General features: G+C 57.1%; 1 protein-coding gene across 2 annotated transcripts in view; it reads left to right on the plus strand.

Moving 5' to 3' along the window:
- The window catches only part of PTPA (protein phosphatase 2 phosphatase activator), a 33,277-nt gene extending 22,926 nt beyond the window's left edge, over window positions 1–10,351 (plus strand). Inside the window, exons 9-10 of one of the 2 annotated variants that reach the window (XM_040225357.1) lie at window positions 5,038–5,145; window positions 8,971–10,351. In XM_040225357.1, coding sequence (XP_040081291.1) covers window positions 5,038–5,145; window positions 8,971–9,051 — 189 coding nt within the window. In that variant the 3' untranslated portion in view covers window positions 9,052–10,351. Of the gene's footprint in view, window positions 1–130; window positions 171–5,037; window positions 5,146–8,970 lie in introns of those variants that run through there. The other variant, XM_040225358.1, reaches the window with a different exon arrangement.
- The last annotated feature ends 10,942 nt before the right edge of the window (window positions 10,352–21,293 follow it).

Raw genomic sequence — 21,293 nt, forward strand, 5'->3', positions numbered from 1 at the left:
CAGAAGACCAGGCTGGGCCTCAGGGAATATGGGAATTGACTCCACGTTAAAATGTTGTATTTTTGTTTATTTGTCTGGTTATGCTCACTATGTATAAAAACCCAAAGCCTTCCCAAAATCTGGGACGCAGGTCTTCTGCTAGGGGAAATCCTACAGTGGCCACTCAGTTCAGTTCAGTCGCTCAGTCGTGTCAGACTCTTTGTGACCCCATGAATCGCAGCACGCCAGGCCTCCCTGTCCATTACCATCTCCCGGAGTTCACTCCAACTCACGTTCATCGAGTCGGTGATGCCATCCAGCCATCTCATCCTCTTTCGTCCCCTTCTCCTGCCCCCAATCCCTCGCAGCATCAGAGTCTTTTCCAGTGAGTCAACTCTTCGCATGAGGTGGCCAAAGTACTGGAGTTTCAGCTTTAGCATCATTCCTTCCAAAGAACACCCAGGGCTGATCTCCTTCAGAATGGACTGGTTGGATCTCTTTGTAGTCCAAGGGACTCTCGAGTCTTCTCCAACACCACAGTTCAAAATCATCAATTCTTCGGCGCTCAGCTTTCTTCACAGTCCAACTCTCACATCCATACTTGACCACTGGAAAAACCATAGCCTTGACTAGATGGACCTTTGTTGGCAAAGTAATGTCTCTGCTTTTGAATATGCTGTCTAGGTTGGTCATAACTTTTCTTCCAAGGAGTAAGCGTCTTTTAATTTCATGGCTGCAGTCACCATCTGCAGTGATTTTGGAGCCCCCAAAAATAAAGTCTGACACTGTTTTCCACTATTTCCCCATCTATTTCCCATGAAGTGATGGGACCAGATGCCATGATCTTCGTTTTCTGAATGTTGAGGTTTAAGCCAACTTTTCCATTCTCCACTTTCACTTTCATCAAGAGGCTTTTTACTTCCTCTTCACTTTCTGCCATAAGGATGGTGTCATCTGCATATCTGAGGTTATTGATATTTGTCCCGGCAATCTTGATTCCAGCTTGTGCTTTTTCTAGCCCAGCGTTTCTCATGATGTACTCTGCATAGAAGTTAAATAAGCAGGGTGACAATATACAGCCTTGACATACTCCTTTTCCTATTTGGAACCAGTCTGTTGCTCCATGTCCAGTTCTAACTGTTGCTTCCTGACCTACATATAGGTTTCTCAAGAGGCAGGTCAGGTGCTCTGGTATTCCCATCTGTCTCAGAATTTTCCAGTTTATTGTGATCCACACAATCAAAGGCTTTGGCATAGTCAATAAGGTAGAAATAGATGTTTTTCTGGAACTCTCTTGCTTTTTCAATGATCCAGTGGATGTTGGCAATTTGATCTCTGGTTCCTCTGCCTTTTCTAAAACCAGCTTGAACACCTGGAAGTTCACAGTTCACTTATTGCTGAAGCCTGGCTTGGAGAATTTTGAGCATTTCTTTACTAGCGTGTGAGATGAGTGCAATTGTGCGGTAGTTTGAGCATTCTTTGGCATTGCCTTTCTTTGGGATTGGAATGAAAACTGACCTTTTCCAGTCCTGTGGCCACTGCTGAGTTTTCCAAATTTGCTGGCCTATTGAGTGCAGCACTTTCACAGAATCATCTTTCAGGATTTGAAGTAGCTCCACTGGAATTCCATCACCTCCACTAGCTTTGTTCGTAGTGATGCTTTCCAGGGCCCACTTAACTTCACATTCCAGGATGTCTGGCTCTAGGTGAGTGATCACATTATCGTGATTATCTTGGTTGTGAAGATCCTTTTTGTACAGTTCTTCTGTGTATTCTTGCCACCTCTTCTTAATATCTTCTGCTTCTGTTAGGTCCATACCATTTCTGTCCTTTATCGAGGCCATCTTTGCGTGAAATGTTCCCTTGGTATCTCTGATTTTCTTGAAGAGATCTCTAGTCTTTCCCATTCTGTTCTTTTCCTGTTTCTTTGCATTGATTGTTAAGGAAGGCTTTCTTATCTCTTCTTGCTATTCTTTGGAACTCTGCATTCAGATGCTTATATCTTTACTTTTCTTCTTTGCTTTTCACTTCTCTTCTTTTCACAGCTATTTGTAAGCCCTCCCCAGACAGCCATTTTGATTTTTTGCATTTCTTTTCCATGGGGATGGTCTTCATCCCTGTCTCCTGTACAATGTCACGAACCTCCGTCCATAGTTCATCAGGCACTCTATCTATCAGATCTAGTCCCTTAAATCTATTTCTCACTTCCACTGTATAATCATAAGGGATCTGATTTAGGTCATACCTGAATGGTCTAGTGGTTTTCCTTACTTTCTTCAATTTAAGTCTGAATTTGGCAATAAGGAGTTCATGATATGAGCCACGGTCAGCTCCTGGTCTTGTTTTTGTTGACTGTATAGAGCTTCTCTATCTCCGCTAGGTGGTGCTAAAGAGACACTGAACTTGGCGGAGGTTTTGATAACAGTTGAGGTAGAGGCGTGTGAACTGGGAGGAGGTGGCAGGCCCTCGAGTTCTAGGTTGTTCCGCACGCTCTGTTCAAGGCCTGGTTCTCACCCTGGGTCTGGTGCTTGGGCGTGGTGGGCGGCGCTGGACGCTAGTAGGGGCATGCCGCAGAGCTCAGAGTGCTAGCAGGGGCCCCTCTCACCTATTTGGCCGGCCCTGAGCCGGCTGGTGCGGCTCCTGTTGAAGGCACACACGGAACTAGTTCTCCAGAGTCTGGGCTCAGCACCCAGACAGGGCTTTCGCAGCCCCTCGGTGGTGGTGAGGGAGGCCCTGACTGACGGCTGGCTGCCAGGAGCTCTGTGTGCTGTGGCCGGGACGGGGCAGTGTTGCCTCTGCAAAACCAGGGATTCGCTAGGGCTGGCGCAGCTGGGAGACTGAACAGACGAGTCGGAAAGGAGACCGGGCCAGCCTGGGACCTGCCCTGGTGGCCCTGGGCCTCCCGCACAAGGCCCTCGCGGGGCAGGCTTCTCCACCTCAGGAAATGCAGCCCTGGCGCCTTTAAGAGTCCAGGGCAGGCAGGAAAAGAATTTCAGTTTCAATCTGGCTTCTAAATTTGGAGTTTTGGGAAGGGAGGGATCAGATTTCAGCTGGAAGGGAAGGAGCTGACAGGAAGGCGCTGTGCAGAGCCTCCCCCCCACCCCATCCCCCCTCGGTTACTGACAGAGGAACCATTTACAAAAGGCCGATTCTCTTGGGAGTGGAGAGGCAGGAACGCAGCGTCTGTGAGTAATTTCCTGCTCAATATGGCTGCTCTGACTCACACAATTCCCCTGGGGTCACTGCGGGACTGCAGCTCGCTTGCTCGTTCTAGCTTTCTCTTCTCCCTTTGTGGCTAGAATGAGCTAATTTTTTTTTTGTCTTCTCGACCCCGTTCCTTTTTCCCCTCATCTGTTTTCCTTTCCAGAGTTACAGAGGCTCCTTCCAAAGGACTGAAGGGTGGGGGTGGGGGGGGGGGTGGGCCAGCCCCTCTAGAGAAAGCATCTTTGGCCTTTCCAGGGAGGGGGCCAGGGCCTTTGGGGCTTCGAGGCTCAGGCCTCCCCCTGGCTCTGCCAGGGTGCCAGAGAGGCCTTTCGGCTCACCATCCCGTGCCCCTAGTGGGGAAGGCTGGCCCACGCCCCCTTGCTAGCCTTGGCCGAAGAGCCCTTGCTGAGCAGACTTGTGGAGCTGCAGCTGTGAGAGGCCAGCAGGGTGCCTCCTGGGTGGTTTCTCACAGGGCTCAGTCCAGAGTGAGACTGGTTCTATAGCTCAAGTGATCCCTGAGCTTCTCAGGGCCTGGAAGTATGCAAGAGAGGGCTGGAGCCTGGCACTCCTCCTGTGGGGCAGGGCGCCTGGGGAAGGGGTGGGGCGAGGGGAGGATGGGGTGGAGTCTGATGGAGTGGGGCTCCGGAACAAAGCTCTGAGGGCTGAGGTCGAGGGCCAGCACCTGCAGGCTGGGGGCTCCTGGCTGCCTTCCTGGGGGAAGGAGTCTTAGAGAGAGGAGGGGGAAGTCTGGGTGAAGGGACCAGCCCAGGAGAAGCCCAGTGGGGACCTTGGGCCGTGGCCTCACTGCTCAGGGAAGGAGCCCATTGTCCATGCTACTGAACCTGGGGTTGAGACAGGTTTTTTGGGGGGACTTGGGCCAGGGGAGGGAGATTACAGGGGTAAAATGGCAGCGTTTTCAGCTTTGATCTTGCAGTTTTGTAAGAGTTGCCCTCCCTGGGGGAGTGAGAGAGTGAGTCCACAGCCAACCAGCCCCGCCTCCACACACAGCCTCTTCTGGAACCTTCCACCTACTCGAGGTCCAAGTTAGCTTTCTCGCCAGCTCAGCCTCTGCTTTTCAGACTCTTTCTTTTGAAGCCTGTGCTCAGGGTGCTGAGCCCTGTCCATCAGCATCAGCCGGGGAGGGGGCAGTGTGGAGGGGATTGTGAACTGCCTTTTAATAAATACAGACGTGCTGACCTTGTGCTGTCTGAGGGGTGCACTCAGACGCACGCACTTCCTCATCTCAGCGCTGGTTTCTGAGATCATGGGGGCTCCACTGGGCCTGCTGCAGGATTTCTTCCAAGAGGAGGGACTAGGACCGTACGGTCCTTGCTCCTGCCTGTCCCTTGCTGCTGGGGTTGCCGTCCCTTCTCCACTCGGCTGCCAGGTCAGGCTGGCCTTCTAAAGACCTTCCTCCCGCATCTGCTGCAGGTGACCGTGTTTTTCCTCTCTTTTCCTTCCTCCCTCCACCTCCCATGAAGAAGGCAGTCAGGTGCTTGGGCTTGGTCCAGGCCCTCTCCCAAACCAACCCTTCCCTAGGCTCTTCCAGCTCTGCCTGTGGCAGGCCAAGAGGGACCCTGTCTCTGGCACGTGTGTGTATGCGTGCGCGTGGGCACATGCACTCGTGCGCCTGCCTGCACGACTGCCACCCCGTAGGTGCCTGCTGCCACCTGGTCTTCGTGAGAGTGTGTGCACGTGGGTCTGTATACACGTCCATGTGTGTTTGTATGCATGTGTATGTTTGTGCTTACATGTTGCGTGGGTGTACATGAGTGTGCTGGAGCAGCCTTGCTGCAGGGGAGCAGGGGGTAGGCTCCAGGGCCTACCTCCAGCTTGTGAACTCTTCTTTTCCAGATGAAGACAGGCCCCTTTGCAGAGCACTCCAACCAGCTGTGGAACATCAGCGCGGTCCCTTCCTGGTCCAAAGTGAACCAGGGTCTCATCCGCATGTATAAGGCCGAGGTGAGTGGGGACTGGCTGGCACTCTCGGTTCTGGGCGCCCTCTCCCCCATCCCACTGTTCTGCTCTTGGTCCAGCTTTGAGTTGTGGGCCAGCCCCCTCTCACACCTGAGGCCTGTGAATCTCTGTTTATGGGATGGGCAGCCGGAAAAGCCCTGTGACTGAGGCCAGATCCTGCTGCCCCCGGGTCTCTGTTCCCACTTGTCAAATGGCTGGAGGCCCTTCTCGGCTCTGTGTCCTATGGGGACGCGAAAAAGGAGACAGGCTTGGGAAAAGGCTCTATCCTTTGGAGACGTCATCCAAAGTGATGTTTCTCCCACTTTGGTGTGTCTGATGGCTGGGCAGGTGGGAGGTGTTGGGGGGAGGCCCGGGGCTGCATTTTTAATAACCGCTTCTGGGGTCCTCCCTGCTCTCCCGTCAGAGCAGCAGGGAGAGGTCTGGGCCTCCGGAGCTCCCCCTGCTGGGAGGCGGCTGCCTTCTCTCCTGCCCCCCTTGTTCGTCCTCCTTGGCACCCTTCTCCCATCGAAGGACGTGACTTTTTCTCTGGCAGGTAGGGAGGAGACATTTCTTCCCACTCTGTCCTTTCCTCTAGCTTCTTCCACATCTTAGGCAGACCAACCCTAGAACTGCTTGACCTTGACCCGGGAGGTCCTGCCGTGAAGTCCCTCACCCGGAGCAGTGGGTCCCAAACTCCCCTCTTTTCACCCTTCGGCTGGTGGTCTCAGGTGTTGTTCTGGAGGTGCTTCTCTCTTGACCCTTGGTCATCCCTCTCCAGGGAAGGGGAAGGTTGTCTAGGTGGCCTCCTTACAGCCAGAGCTCACTCAGGGCGATCAGCAGAGGCAGAGGAGCAGGAAGGGCAGAGTGCAGGGCGCACGGTGCAGTGGCTGGGAGTACCAGCACTTCCAGTGGCCTGGATCCCTCTGTGCCGCCTTGAAGGGGTTAAAGGCACTGGGACTGACCAGGCCTGGCCCTCTCCCTCCCTTCCGCCCCCTCCCCCTCCGGTCCCCTTCCTCTGGACTTCACATCCTGTGTTTAGGTTCCAGCCCACATACCTCTCTAATCTGAGAGGAGCCTTTGCTGGGGCTGGGCAGGCTCCATCCGGCCCTCAGCCCTCCACGCTGGCCCTCCTGCTGGAGAGTCCCCAGGGCACTGCCCTCTGTGTGTTCTGTTGTTCTCAACCCCTCCCCACCCCAGTCCCACAGTGGGTGCTGAAGGGGTCTCCCCGCTGACGCCCCCTCCAGACCCCCCCCAATCCCCACCCCCCCATAGGCTGGACTCTGGTGCCTTCCCTGCCTGGGATGCTGTCCTTCCTGCAGGCTCTTACTTGAGTGACGAAACTTATCTTGACCTGGGCCCCTAAGGGTGGAACAGGCGGCCCCGCCTCCGGTCTCTACCTGTGTCCAGAGGCAAAAGAACCCTGGCCGACAGGACGAGGGAGGAGAGGGTAAGACTGCAGCCCTGATGGTGCCGCACAAAGTAGTTGAAGGTGGAACAGCTGTCCGTGTGTCTCTGGCTGTTAAACACAGGAGGTCAGCGACTGAAAACTGCCTGCAGCTCAGGACCAGACAGAGGGAGCGCTGAGCAGATAACCCAGCGCCCTTCCTGAAGCCCAGAGATTGCGGCTCTGGGTGCGCATAGCCTGCCAGCCGCTGTGTGGTGGCCGCGCCTTGTTGAACCAGCTCTTAATAGGGCCACCGAGTCCCTGTAACCTGCAGCAGCCATTTATAAGCTGCCAGCAGTCACCCTTAGTCTGTGATCCCTGGGGTTGTGGAGTCGCACGCTCCCTGAGCAGAGGAAAGCGAGGAACGGACTCGCTCTTCCAGACAGATTCCGGTCTTTGGGGACCTCGGGTCCTTGGGGACCTCGGAGGCCTGCCAGTTCTGAAGTGCAGATGGGGGTTAGCAGAGGCCAGAGCCCTAGACAGAGTTGGCTGCCGGAGGGGAGCTGCCCTGAGCTGCCACGAGCTGCCACAAAGGCCTGTCCAGGCCTGGCGTTTGGGCCCAACTGTCTGCATCTTCAAGCTGCCTGTCTTGGCCTTTCTGAGTGGAAGAACCAGATGCTTCTGGGGCCCTTGTTTTGGGGGGGGAGGTGAGGCTGTCTTTCCTGAAGGCTGGCCCCATGCGGGTGTTCCCTTCAGAAGGGTCTGTCAGGACCGAGGAGCCCCTTCTCTCCCTGACTCACTGGGAGCTGGGAGGGCCGCCCACTGAAAGGTCTGGACTCGGCCTGGCTGAAGCAGTTGCTCTGTCCAGAGCACAGGTATTGCCGGCACAGGTCACTGCTCCGGAGAACAGGCCCGGCCTGAGGCGCCTCTGCTGTGACTCTGGCGTTCCACTTCCTTTGCCCCAGGCAGCCCTTTGCCTTTAGCCCAGTTCCTCGCCTCCTCTGACCCTGGGGAAGCTTGTCTGGGGGATCCCTGAGGGAGTGAACAGAACCCCTGCTCCAGCCCCCTAAGCCTCTTGCCTTTGTAGCTTCTCAGGCCTGAAAGTTGGAAGCAGGCCGACCTTTGGCCCTTTCTGGAACTCCAGGGCCCTGGGGGCCCCCCTTTGACAAAGTCCTACCACTTCCTCCTTGACGGAAGCGCAGTGGCAGCTGCCTTTGCCTCTGGCCTGGATCTGCTGCTCCTCCCTGCCAGGGGCCACCCCCAGCTGCCTGCCCCCGACTTTGTCTGCCCCAGGCCCAGGAGTCTGACTGTGGCCTGGAGGTCTGCTCCCGCATACAGCTTAGCTCCCCATCCTTCCATCATAGATTTCTCTTCCTGCTCACCTCCGGGCCCTCTTTAGGCCTTGTGGACCATCCCCCACTCTGAGACACAAACACACACCCCCCACCCTGACACAAACACACACACACACAGAGCTGGCAAAGGCCCCTTCATCTCTGCTGCTGGCTCTTGAGGTCAGGGACCCCAGGCCAGCGCTGGCCTTTGTTCCTCTGAGGTAGCAGGAGGAGGAGACAGTAACAGGATGGGACCCTCGCCCTCTCTGAGGCCAAAATCCTGTTCCAGCCCAGCCAGGAGGTGCACATCCTGCCTGCCTGTGCAGCCAGAAGTCTGAGAGGAGGCCCCCCTCCCTCGCATGCGCGGGGCTGCTGCCTGAGCGGTGGGCTGACTCGGGGGGTGGGGGCGGGCCCTGCTTCTCCCTTCCTCCCGCCTCTGCTGCAGCCCTGGGCCAAGGCCCTGGCCCGACTGGCTTCAGGCAGCTACCCCCTGCCCAGTGCGCTTGTTCTGTGCCTGAGCACTGGGCTGCTGGGAATTGCCCTGCGGTGGGGGAGTGGGGGGCTGTCAGCCGGTTCTTCCTGTCTCACTCTGAAGTGCCAGGATGCCTTTTTCAGTCTGGAGAACTGAAAAGTGGGAAAACGGGCCTTGGGCCTGTCTCAGCTGGTGTGCCGGTGTATCCCCATGCCTCTTCTCCAGGGCGGGCCCTGGGCAAGGGGTCCCCGTGGTCTGGAGGGTTCTTTTCCCCTCTGGGCCTAGTGGTGTCACTTGGCTGCCTCTCTTCTTGGCTGCTGCCTTGTGGGGTTGGGCTGCCTTCTCCCCCCATCGCCTCCTCCTCTCTCACTCTCCTGTCCTTACCAGGGCCTGGCCTGATTGTCGTGGAGTGGGTGGCTTTGGGTGCGAAGGGCTGGTCAGGAACGGGTGGGAAGCTCTGTTCCTCCCCAGAGGCTTGGGGGCTGCTCTGGGGCTGGGCCACTCCCGGGCCCTGGGTGGCCACCTGCTGCAACCGCACATGGGAGTCGTCCGGGGCTCTGTCTGAGGCCTGAGCGGCCGGGCGGGCCTTGGCAGGGCGCCACGCAGCTCTCACCTGTCCTCTCTGCCCCTTCTCCTCCCAGTGCCTGGAGAAGTTCCCCGTGATCCAGCACTTCAAGTTCGGGAGCCTCCTGCCCATCCATCCCGTCACATCGTCGTGCTGAGAGCGGCCTGTCCCGGCTGCCGTTCCCGTGCCTGCCCTCCCTGACTCCAGCTGCTGCCCCCTCCCCGCCCCCTCCCCTTGTTCTTTCTGTTTGATGAGAGGCTGTTTACTGGGGTGGGTGCTGAGTGCAGGGCTGATGGAGGCTCAGGGCACAGGACTGAAGGACCCAGGTTGGGAGAAGTGACCAAAGTGTGGCCAGTTTCCCGACTTGCCCTGCGGTGGACGGGCAAGGTGAGGGGGCCAGCGCAGGGTCCCGGAGCCCCGCTTCTGCCTTGGCCTCCCGTTCCTTCCATTCAGGCCCATCTGAGCCCAGGCTGACCCGGCCACTGTGGGGTGGGGGCAGGTACTCTGCTGTGGCCATCGCTTTCCCTTGCAGGTTGCCTTTCTAGGGGTTGGAGCAGCTGCTTCCCCCGTGGGGTGGGGCAGTTTCCTAAGCCATGTTTGGGTGGGTGTCTGGGGGTCCTGAGGGCTGGAGGCTGAGCCTGGCAGCTAGCCTGGGGTGGGGTTGGGAAGGGAGAAGGGTGGACTCTTCTGGCCAGTGACCCTCCCAGCTCCTCCTCACACTGACCCCTGGCCTGTGTGGGCCCCTGTGTCCAGTGCCTCATCCTTGCTTTTCTGCTCTCTGGCTTCAGAGTACTCTCTGGAGGGCCTGGCAGGGCTTGCTCCCCAGGCTCTCCCTGGCTGGGAGCGGGTGGTAGAAACTCCAGAGGAAAGAAGGTGGGCCGGGGGCTGGGTGTCGCACCTGGGCTGCTCCCTGCCTTCTGCCCCGCTGCTCCTTCTCCCTCATTGCTGCTGCTTCTGCAGGCCCCTGGCGCTGCTTCCCGCCCCTCTGTCTGGGTGGTGGGTGAGTGGGCGCAGGAGAGCTCCGGGACTTGCCCGGTGGGGCTCCAGGAGGAGCTGTGAGGGTGGGCAGGGGCAGGGCGGGTCCAACTGGGGGTGGAGGGGGTGCTAGCAACAGCCGGCCAGCTCCAGAGTTTTCTTCTGGGGGAGGGCTGCTCCCAGTCCTGACTCTCCGCTCCCCCCTCCCCATATCTGGGCCCACCCACCCTTCTGGGAAGGGGGAGCACCTGAGAAGCACAACTGAGGGGCTCGGCCTTCAGGTCTGGGCCGATGGCCTGGGCAGAGGCTGGGACAGGGGCTGTAAGAGTCACAGAAATAGTTTCCTAGGAGAGGCTCAGCGCCTGCCTCCCCCCAGGGCCCACACCACCGCCTTCCTGGCTCCTCCTCCCCTGCGCCCCCGGGCGCCCCCAGTCCTGACGCCTTCGTTGCTGTTCAGATTAAAGCCTCTGTTTTGCACCTGCCGCCTGTGTGAGGTGTCTTTCCATGCCACGCGCTTGTTCCCTCCACACGACAGTCTGTCCCCCATCAAATCCCCTTCCCTTGGGCCAAGGAGTCTAGGGCTTGAGCTGTTTGAGCTGGGGTCTGGAGGGCCTAAGCAAGCTCAAAGCTGAGCCCTGGGCTCATATCCTGGTTGTCACCACGCCCAGCTACAAGGTCTTAGGTAAATTACTGATTCTCTCTGATCCTTAGCTTCCTCGTCTATAAAATGGGGATACTCATAGGGTGATTGTGATGAGCCAGTGCGGGGTGTGAAGTCCTCAGCACAGGGCCTGGCACACAGCAAATGCTCTGCGGTCACTGTGGCTGTTCCTGAGCCCCTGGGTCAGCCCCAAACTGGCCTGAGAAGTCCTTGGACTGGGCCTGACTGACTGTGAACTGGGCCCCTGAAGTTTTTAAGGGGGTACCCTCTGCTCCTTCCACTCCTCATGTCCATGTCCTGCTGGAGTTGGAAGTCTGGGTTGGGCTGCTGTGCCCTAGACTTGGCTTCTGTCTTCAGACGCGCCTCCTCCGAAAACAAGATCCCTTGGCCTTTGGCCCAGCCTCGGAGGGGAGGCCTCACACAGGGCAAGGAGAGGCTGGTGGCCAAGAGCCCTGCCTTTGGAGTCAGACTGATGTGGCTTGGAGACCCTGATAGTTGACTTCATGTCCGAGCCTCTGGTCAGAAAAATGAGCAAAGTAATATTTGGGTCATGGATTCTGGGACTCATTCATTTCTCAAATAGTGGCTGTACTTTCCTCATTCTAACGTTGATGACAGTAACTCTAAACACACCAAGATTGTTAGGTGGTGGTGCGTTACTATAAAGAAGAAAAGGAGAGCAATTAACTAGAGAGGGTCAGCAAGGTACTTGAGCTACAAGGGTCAGGAATGACCTGTGCTGAGACCCCAGAGAGGAGAAGGATCTGCTGGCGAAGGCAGCGGAGCGAGCAGCAGAGGTGGCCGAGCCCCTTTGAGGAGGGGAGAGGGAGGAGGCCAGGCTGGTTGGGGTGGGGGGGTGCGGTGCAGAGATGGCCCTTGTGAGCTGTATGTCGGTGTTTAGAGTCCAGCTCTATCTCAGCCTGGAGTAGTCTGGGAAGCTGCGGAGGGTTTTGCACCTGAAAAGGGCCTGGAGTGTGGGCAGAGGTGGCCCTGGTTTGCGCCTGGTCTGTGCCTGCGAGACTGGTGGCCTGGATTAGGGTTCAGGGTGGAAGTGCTAAGTGGTGTGGTTTAGGCTGTGTTTGTTCAGAGTATCGCCAACAGGAAGAAAGTGCGAGAAGGAAAAAAGGAGCCAAGAAGACCCCCACTTCTTGGGACGTGCAGCTTGATGCCACTTCTTCAGGTCGGGGCAAAGCAGAGTGAGGATCTGCTGTTGGGGGTAGCAGAGGCTGTCAGCTGCCAAGCGGAGGTGTGGGCAGGCAGCTGGGCTGCTGGAGCTGATCAGGGACGGGTCAGCAAGTGATGGGTCCCAGGCTCCCTGCTCACCGGGAGCTGGGGGTGAAGGAGAGAAGGGGCTGACTCTGGGCAGACCTGCAGGGGAGCTACGGGAGAACTCAAGGTCAAGGCCCTGGAGGTGGCAGTGACCTGCCAGACGTGTGACTAAGGTCAGAGAAGGGGCTGTCCTTACCAAGGGCTGCTCCAGCTGAGGGGGTGGGGAGAGTGCGGGCTGGGTGGCATCGAGGCGGGACAGAACGCCCAGGTGCAGGTGAGCCAGATGCTCACAGTGAGGCTTGATGGGCTCATGGAAGTCCAGAGTGCCCCCTCCCCCACAATCCCCCCAGTCTAGAAGGAGGAGTGTGCAGCAGGGCCTCGCACTTGAGAGCTCACCTCCCCTTTTTTATTGAGAAGTGAGCAGAGACTGCGGGGGGCGGTGCATGGGTGGGTGTGTGGGGGCTTGAGATCAGGGAAGTCTTTGGGGCAGGAGACGTTCAGGCCGGTTGCAGGCTGCTGTGTCCACTGTAGGCTGGGAAAGACCCAGGAGAGGTGAGAAGGTGGCGATGCTGGCGGAAGAGGCCAAGTGATGGTAGCGGGCCTTGGAGAAGGCGCCAGAAGGTGCTTGTCCTTTCTGACAGAGGGGTGTCCATTAGACTGATCGTACGGGATTTACTTCTGCCAGGAGACGCGAGGCAAGGCCATCAACTGCCCCTGGAGTAGGGAGAGGCAGGATGTGGGCCAGGACTTGGGGCCGGGTGGGAAGATGGAACCTGGCGAGGGTCCGGGCCTCCCACCCACCCGGTGCTCAGTGAAGGATGGCTGCACGCTGTCACTGGATCCTGGGGAATCAGAGCAGGGCTGGCCACCAAGCTGAAGGGGTGGGGATGTCGGCTTCCCACCGCCCTCTGCCAGAGGGTCCCCAGAGCACAGGGTGAACCCCAGCTCTGCTCCTTTATGGCTCAAAGGGGCCAAGGCTGGAGCCACGCTCAGGGGACGTGAGAGCGAAGAGGTTTTTTCTAGGAGGAAAAGCCCAGGCAGGAGTTGGGTAGGAGAACAAAGGTGAGCGCTTCTTGTGCCTAAGACTTGTGCCAAAGTCGGGCGACATATTTTTCCTGAATCCAATAATTACTAAGTTTATGTACGCTTCATCCAAGGTGTTTGGGGGGGGTGCAGAGATGAAAAGGGGAGTGTCCAGCTTTCAAGAAACTTCTGAGTGGGAGGAATAAGAGCTAGTGGCGGGACTTCCCTGGTGGTCCAGTCGTTAAGAATCTGCCTTCCAGTGTGGGGGACTTGGGTTCGATTCCTGGTCAGGAACTAAGATCTCACATGCCTGGGGCAACTAAACCTGCATGTGCAGGCAGGGCAGCCACAGAAGACCAAACACCGCAGCAAACGATCCCACAAGCCGCGACTGAGAGCCGTGCAGCCAAAACAAAGCACGGGCTTCCCCGGCAGCTCAGACGGCAGAAGCGTCTGCCCGCGATGCGGGAGGCCTGGGTGCGATCCCTGGGTCGGGAAGATCCCCTGGAGAAGGAAATGGCAGCCCACTCCAGTATTGTTGCCTGGAGAATCCCATGGACAGAGGAGCCTGGCAGGCTGCAGTCCATGGGGTCGCAAAGAGTCAGACACGACTGACTTCACTTCACTTATATATATATATATTTAATAGCTAGTGGACCAGCTGTGGAGAAAGGGGGATAAGGGCCTCAGGGAGCTCAGGGATGGCTCTGGGGAGATGGTGATGTTTCAGCCGGGCCTTGAGTGTGGGCACAGATGGAGGGTGTTCTGGTGGGGCCCTGCTGTGCACTGAGGTGTGGCAGTTGGGCAGCACTGGAAAGGCAGGTGGGGGAGGCCCCTGGGGGATCCAGGTCACCTCTGCGAGGCTCCCAAACCCCTGTATGCATCCTCAAGACGCGCAGCACTGCTGTGTCTTAATTATCTGCGAGGTGTATGGTTACCGTCTGTTTTCTCCACTAGATGACGAGCCACGGGATGACAGGGACCAGCTCGGGCTGGACCCTAGTGCCGGCAAAGGCTGGCACATACATAGCAGGTGGTGGCAAACCCAGAGCAGCAACCATGGAGCGGGTGTGCAGTTCCGTTCAGGCACTCAGTCGTGTCCGACTCTGCGACCCCATGAACCGCAGCGCGCCAGGCCTCCCTGTCCATCACCAACTCCCGGAGTTCACTCAAACTCATGTCCATCTAGTCGGTGATGCCATCCAGCCATCTCATCCTCTATCGTCTCCTTCTCCTCCTGCCCCCAGTCCCTCCCAGCATCAGTCTTTTCCAATGAGTCAACTCTTAGCATGAGGTGGCCAAAGTACTGGAGTTTCAGCTTTAGCATCATTCCTTCCAAAGAACACCCAGGCCAGGACTGATCTCCTTTAGGATGGACTAGTTGGATCTCCTTGCAGTCCAAGGGACTCTCAAGAGTCTTCTCCAACACCACAGTTCCAAAGCATCAATCCTTCGGCGCTCAGTTTTCTTCACCCTCCAACTCTCACATCGCGGGCACCTGTGTGTGCATATGTGTAGAGGGAGAGAGAGACCGACCTAGATTGCCCAGTGTGTTTGTGTATATGTGTGCGCCTGTGTGTGTCTTTGTGTATGTGTGCACGTGTGTGTGTGTGTGTGTGGAGACAGAAAGAAACCTGTGACCCAGATTGTCCACCTGGGATTTGGGAAACGGGGGAAAGCCGTCCGAGTACAGGGTTTGAAGCTGGCGCTGGTGCCAGGGCTAGTGGGTGGTGAAGGAGACAGGCAAGGCCCTGTGAAGGGCGGAGAGAGGCCCTGGGCTGCAAAGGGAAGGCTGGGTGGGATTTGGTGCCAAGGGAGAAGGTGGGGTTCTTGAGGACCTGGGCGCACCCAGGGGAAGGAGCGGGACTGGATCAGGGCTGCAGAGTTTGAGGAGCTCTCTGGGTAGACCTGCTGGACCTGGCTGAGGGGAGGCTGGTGGGGCTGCTGAGACCCCGTCCCCAGTGGGGAGAGGAGTCAGGCTGCAGCGCCTTCCAGGTTCCGCCCCCGCCACGCACCCTGGCCTGCCGCCCTGCCGGTGCTCCAGCCTCAGGCTCCCTTCCCACCCTGTCTCTCTCAGTACCAGCGGCCCTGGCCTCCTCTCTGCTTCTCGGACTCCCGGGGCCACTGTATAGTTAGGGTTTGGCCGCTTCCCCAGAACTCTTTCCCCCACTGGGAGCCCCTGGTCCTTTTTCAGGGCTCACCTGAGGCCTCACTTCCTCAGGCCCTCGCCTCGCCCCCTAGACCAGGCAGATGTCCTGGCTGTGTCTGTGTGACCACCCACCTGTCCCTGCTCTGAGGGCTTGGCTCACCTGGCTGCCGTGTGCCTGCGCAGCTGCTCCGGGATCTTTAAGGGAACTCGGGGGGGGTTGGGGGACAGCCATCTAGGTGGAAGTTGGGCTGGGAGGGGGCTGTTTGCTTTGCAGACACAACTTCTCTGCTTGGTGTTCCTGGGGGTTCCTGAGGCCCACCCCCTAAGCTCAGGGCTCATCATCCCTGCTCCCTGCCATGGGTCTGGGAGGGTGCTGGACACTGCAGGCACCATGGAAGTATCTGTGGATGGCTGTGACGGAGTGAGGGGCCCTTCCAGGATGCTGGAGGCACAGAAGTGGGCCAGATCGCCCAAGGGAATTGGGAGGGAGGAAGGGAGGCTGGGCACCCAGCGTGGAGGCAGGGAGAAACTGCTGAGGCAGAGGGGGTCCTGAGGCCAGCCGGCCAGCGCTGGAGCTGGGGTGTGCGAGGGACTTCAGAGAGCAGTTCCAAGGCACAAAAACCAAGGCAGAAGTGCAGTAGGCAGCCCTGGGGAACCTGAGTGCTCCCGCAGGCCAAGCACCAGAGTCACAGGTAGAGGGGAGCTAGAGAGGCTGGCTTCTGTTGATTCATTCATCCAGCAAACATCGCCAGAGCCCGCTCGGCTCCAAGACCTGTGCTGAGTGCTGGGGTGCTACAGTGAACAATACAGACAGCTCCCCTCACCTTCCACCACTCCTCCGAGAGCCTGTTCCAGCATGACTTCTCCTAATGGAACACTGGACATATCCTGGTGTCCGGCAGTGGGGGATTGTTAGAGGCCGGATGAGCAGCCGTACAATGGGCCATCAGATGATGCCTTTTCATGTATTCTTCTAGAAAGATGCTTCTGACCTGTTGTGAAGCAGGGAAGGTAGCTAAAACAACTGCTTGTTTGCTGTTTAGCTGCTAACTCGTGTCCAACTCTTTGTGACCCCATGGACAGTAGCCGCCCCCGCCCAGGTCCATGGGATTTCCCAGGCAAGAATACTGGAGTGGGTTGCCATTTCCATCTCCAGGGGATCTTCCCGACCCAGGGATTGAACCTGCATCTCCTGCATCGGCAGGCAGATTCTTTACCGCTTAGGAAAGTACAACCTCTTTTTGTAAAAAAGTGAAAAATCTATATTTTTGATCAGTCTGTCTCTCTGTTTGTCCATGTACTTGGACAAAGGACCAGAAGGCTGTTTCTCTGGATAGTAATGTGCTTGGTGCTGAGTGGTGGGGGTGTGAGGATTTGGGGAAGCTCTGCCTCACTGTTTCTGCCTCCAAAAGCTGGTTATGAAGGTGTTAAACGTCATTATTGACCTCACAAGAAGAAAAAGCTAATGATTATGGGGAACTTTTAACTTTGCTTTTTGTTGTTCCTATTTGATTTTTAAATCTTTCTATAGTGTCCACAGGCATTTCTATAATATCCAAAGGCATGGGCTTCCCAGGTGGTGATAAAGAATCTGTCTGCGAATGCAGGAGATGGAAGAGACACAGGTTCAATCCCTGGGTCGGGAAGATCCCCCCGGGTTAGGATATGGCAACCCACTCCAGTATTCTTGCCTGGAAAATCTCATGTACAGACTACAGTCCATGGGGTCACAAAGAGTTGGACATGACTGAGCACACACACACACACGCACAAGCACACGAACACACATAATATCCACAGGTCATTTTTTAGAATTAAAAAAACCTTCCCCTTAAAGAGCACTGGAGTCTGGTGTACTTCTGACAGCGAGGTAGGTGGGAAAGAGGGGGGCGGGAAGACTCGCTCAGATTTGTCAGGAGTCGGTATGTTCTAGCAGAGTCTCTGAGAGGGAGGCGGGCAGGTGGGCTGCAGGCTTCCAAGAGGAGTCTTTGGGGGACTAAGTCTCTTCAGTCGTGTCTGACTCTGCGACCCGTCAGGGACCAATGGCAAGAGCTCCTGCAGGCTGATTCCTCCCAGAGCCTTTGGGTGGACGGGAGTGGAGGGGAGCCTGTGGCCCCCTGGTCTGCGACCTGCATTAGGGGTGGCAGTGGTCTCAGTTACACACACCAAGGGACCAATGGCATGAATGGTTCCATTCTTCCCACAGCTTTCAATACTGTGGAGGCTGCTTTCCCAAGTCCCAGCAAAGGGGCAGAGCCTCAGGGCAGCACCCCCCACTGAGCAGGGGACGTTGAGGGCCCCGTGCCCGACGCCAGGTATGCTGGGGACAGCACCAGGGCTCTAGGGCGTGTGGTGGTGGGAAGGACCTGGGGACCGGGTTGCCTGTGTGACCTTGAAAAAGGGTCTGCACCCCTCTGAACCTCTCAGTTCTATGTGTGCGTGTGGATGGCAGTCCAGAGCCCAAGGCTGGGGTGGCGTCCACAGCACCCGGCACATAGTCGACTCCCCACGAACAGAAAGAAGCAGGGGGCGATGCATCGCCTCCCGCCAGGCAGTGGGCGGTGTCCCGGGCTGGTCTCCATCCGCTGCTCCTGGGTCTGTGCAGCTGGATTTTCGCTGACCTCTACATAGACTTCCTGGCCTGCTGGCCCCTTTAGCCTCCTTATTTGCCTGGGACTATACTGGCGCTTCCCTGGTGGCTCTGTCGGTAAAGAATCCACCTGCAATGCAGGAGACCTGGGTTCAATCCCTGGGTTGGGAAGATCCTCCAGAGAAGGGAATGGCCACCCACTCCAGTATTCTTTCCTGGAGAATCCCATGGAGAGAGGAGCCTGGCGGGCTATGGTCCGTGGGGGTCACAGAGCTGGCCACAACTGCGTGTACACACACAGCACGTGGATGTTCTAACCCTTGAGCTCCATCATGGCCTTTAGTTTCTCACAGATGTTTCAGGACAATACACCACATACAAGGTGGGTGATGGGAACGTAGAGGATGGGAGGTGGGCAGGGAGGCTCCCCTGCAGGTGGGTCGAGAGCCCCTGGCAGTGGGAACCCGCGGGGAGGCTCTGAAGTGTAGCTTGGGCCTGGTGGTCCCTCTGCTGACTGCTGACCCCAGGCCTGACTTCCAGCCTGGATCACACTGGCCTGGTGAGTCCTGGCTGAACATCTCCTTCAGGGGCTGTTCCCGCCCCACTCCATACACATTCCTGCACCGCCCCCCCCCCCGCCCGACACCATGTCCTCATTTGCCGCTGCTGCTCCAGGCCCCAGAAGCCACGCGCACCCTAACCCCTGCCAGTGTCCTCTGAGGGACCTCGGAGCTGGCAGCTCCTGAGCCCAGCCTGTGTGTCTGACCCTGGATGAAGTGCCTGAAAGCATGTCTTACCTCATCCTCACTATGGGCCAGCTATGTACCCATTTCTCAGAGGAGTAAATCAAGGCCCAAGCAGATCAAGGTACTGGCTGGATGGGGGCGGCGCTGAGTCTCTCTTTCCCGTCAAAGCTCACGCCCCAGTAGCCTCTCCTGGACTGAGGCCTCAGGGTGGCCCTGGCTGCCTTGTTCTATGCTCAGTTGGCCTTAGAGCCCCCAATCCTCTTCCTTCTTTAGAGCTCGTCTCTCCAGGGTCAGCCCTGTCTGAGAGGCACCTTCTCCCAGAACCCTTCTTCCTTCTGGGAGGCAGAGCTGGCCCACACAAAGACAACGAAGAGGCGGATAGCAAGGCCGGTAATGACAGTGCTGGCGGGCAGCCACGTGTCAGCTTGCAAGATGTGCTTACATGTGCCCTCACAAGGCCCCCTCAGCGAGCCCGGAAACTGGCATCACTTTCACATTTTAGGGATGATGAAATGGGCTTGGAGGATTTCAGTGGCGGCCCAAGGTCTCTGGCTCCTCCTGTGGAATCAGAGGGGAAGTGGGCTTGTCTGACATGGGTCCTGTGTTGGTGAGCAGGACGAGGCCCTTCCAGCTGGGCAAGAGGAGGAGTCTCTACAGTCCTGGAAACTGCTGGTGGCCGGCGGCTCCTGCTTCTCCTCCAGACCCACGCAGCCTGTCTCTGCGGACAGCATCATCCATCTGACCCCCAATCCAGACATTAGCCTGTCTTTCTTTCATTCCCCAAATCCATCCCACAAGCAGGTCCAATTGGATCCATCCAAGTGAAAGTAGAAGTGTTATTTGCTCATTTGTGTCCAGTTCTTTGTGACCTCATGGACTATATAGCCCACCAGGCTCCTCTGTCCATGGGATCCTCCAGGCAAAAATACTGGAGTGGATAGCCATTCCCTTCTCCAGGGGATCTTCCTAACCCAGGGATCGAACCTGGGTCTCCCATGTTGCAGGCAGTTTCTTTACCATCGGAGCCACCAGGGAAGCCTGGGTCCATCCAAGTTATAATCCAACTCTGCCCACTTCTCTCTGACCTGCGCTGCGGCCACCTTGGTGTCAGTGGCTGTCCGCTCTTGGCAGTCCCCTGTGGTATCTCCCTCTTTGGTTCCACTCTGCCCTCTGAACCTGGCTTCCACACTGAGCTGATCGCAGGTGAGTCCCATCGTATTCCACCAGTGGCTTCTCACTCCCAGCAGAAAACTCACACTACGATCTGACCCCTCTGACCCTTTCCATTTTCCTCCCACTGCCTGTGCTTCCTCCCTGGCCCTCTAAGAGGCCAAGCTCGCTCCTGCCCCAGGGCCTTTGCACCTGCTGTTCTCTCTGCTCGGCCTGCCTGGGCACCAGGTTGAACAGCGGCTCTGTCTGGTTGTTTAGGGCTCAGGTCAGATGCCGCCAACTCCCAGGGGCCGTCCCTGCTTTCTCTAGGTTGCAGTGGCAGCCCTGACCACATCAGCTGTCCTCTGTCCTGACATAGGCCCTCTGTTCTATACATTGGAAACTTGGTGAGGGCAAGAACCAGGTCGATTGTGGTCACCACTGAATCTCCAATGCCCGGAACAGTGACTGCCCCAAAGTAGGTTGTTGTTCAGTCACTACGTCAAATCTGATCCTTTGCCACTCTATGGACTGCAGCACGCCAGGCTTCCCTGTCCTTCACTATCTCCCGGAGTTTGCTCAACCTCATATCCATTGAGTTGGTGATGCCATCCAATCGTCTCATCCTCTGTTACCCGCTTCTCCTCCAGTCCTCAATCCTTCCCAGAATCAGGGTGCTCCCAGAGTAGGTAGGTGCCCAGTAATTCTTTGCTGAGTGAAAAGTGTGAAAGTGTTAGTCACTCAGTCGTGTCTGACTCTTTGTGACCCCATGGACTGTAGCCCACCAGATTCCTCTGTCCACGGACTTCTCCAGGAATGAATACTGGAGTGGGTGGCCATTCCTTTCTCCAGGGATCCACCTGGATCTCCTGCTTCTTCTGCACTGCAGGCAGATTCTTTACTGCCTGAGCCACCAGAGTGAAAGAATGAATACAACTTCTTGAAGTTGTTCTAGGAAAAGCTGGAAAGCATGGGGTGGATGGGGTCCCAGGTGTCAAGTTGACCCTCCCCAGGGCCCAGTGCAGGAGCCCTGGGGCCCATGGAGGGCCAGGCTGGCAGGACAACTTCCCAGGGTCCCTAGCTCTGAAGTTCTATGGTTCTGTGGTTCATTCAGAGAGTCACAAGGCAGCATCCTGGATGGAGGCAGGGCAGACCATGTGAACTTGGCTTTGGGTAGGCTATTTGTGGGAGATCCCCAGGGGTGGAGGGGCCGAGCAGCAAGGAAAGAGATGGAACAGCCCTGCTTTGGATAACAGACAGATGCCACCTGACATGCGAGGGAAAGGTCAAAGGGTCCATTCCGGCGGTCAGGGCTCTGCTGGAAACAGGCCTCCTAGCTGGCCTCTTCTCTGCATCGGAGGCCTCCCCCGTGGGCCTCCTCTGCTTCACTGACAGGAGCCAGCACTTATTCATACCATCTTCCCAGTGCCTGGCTGACCCAGAGAAGTGGATCCATTCAGCCAACAGAAGTTTACTGAGCACCTACTATGTGTGGTACACTGTTCTCCCCAGGAGCTGGGGACAGAGAAGGGGAGGATGTCTTCCTGCCCTAGTGAGGAAGAGGGATGAATGGACACATAAACCTACCATAAAACATCTGGCAGTGGGACTGCCCTGGTGGTCCAGTGCCTAAGACTCTGAGCTCCCAGTGCAGGGCGCCTGGGTTCGATCCCTGGTCAGGGAACTAGATCCCACGTGCCAAAACTAAGACCCGGTGCAACCAAATTAAAAAAGAAAAAATGGAAAAAAAAAAACATCAGGCAGTGATACAGGTTATGGAAAAATCAGGGAGAATGCAACAGTGGGGTGTTACCTTAGAGAGGTAGTCAGGGTCACG

This window comes from Oryx dammah, unplaced genomic scaffold (assembly GCF_014754425.2).
Source record: "Oryx dammah isolate SB20612 unplaced genomic scaffold, SCBI_Odam_1.1 HiC_scaffold_25, whole genome shotgun sequence".
Classification (NCBI taxonomy): Eukaryota; Metazoa; Chordata; class Mammalia; order Artiodactyla; family Bovidae; genus Oryx; species Oryx dammah.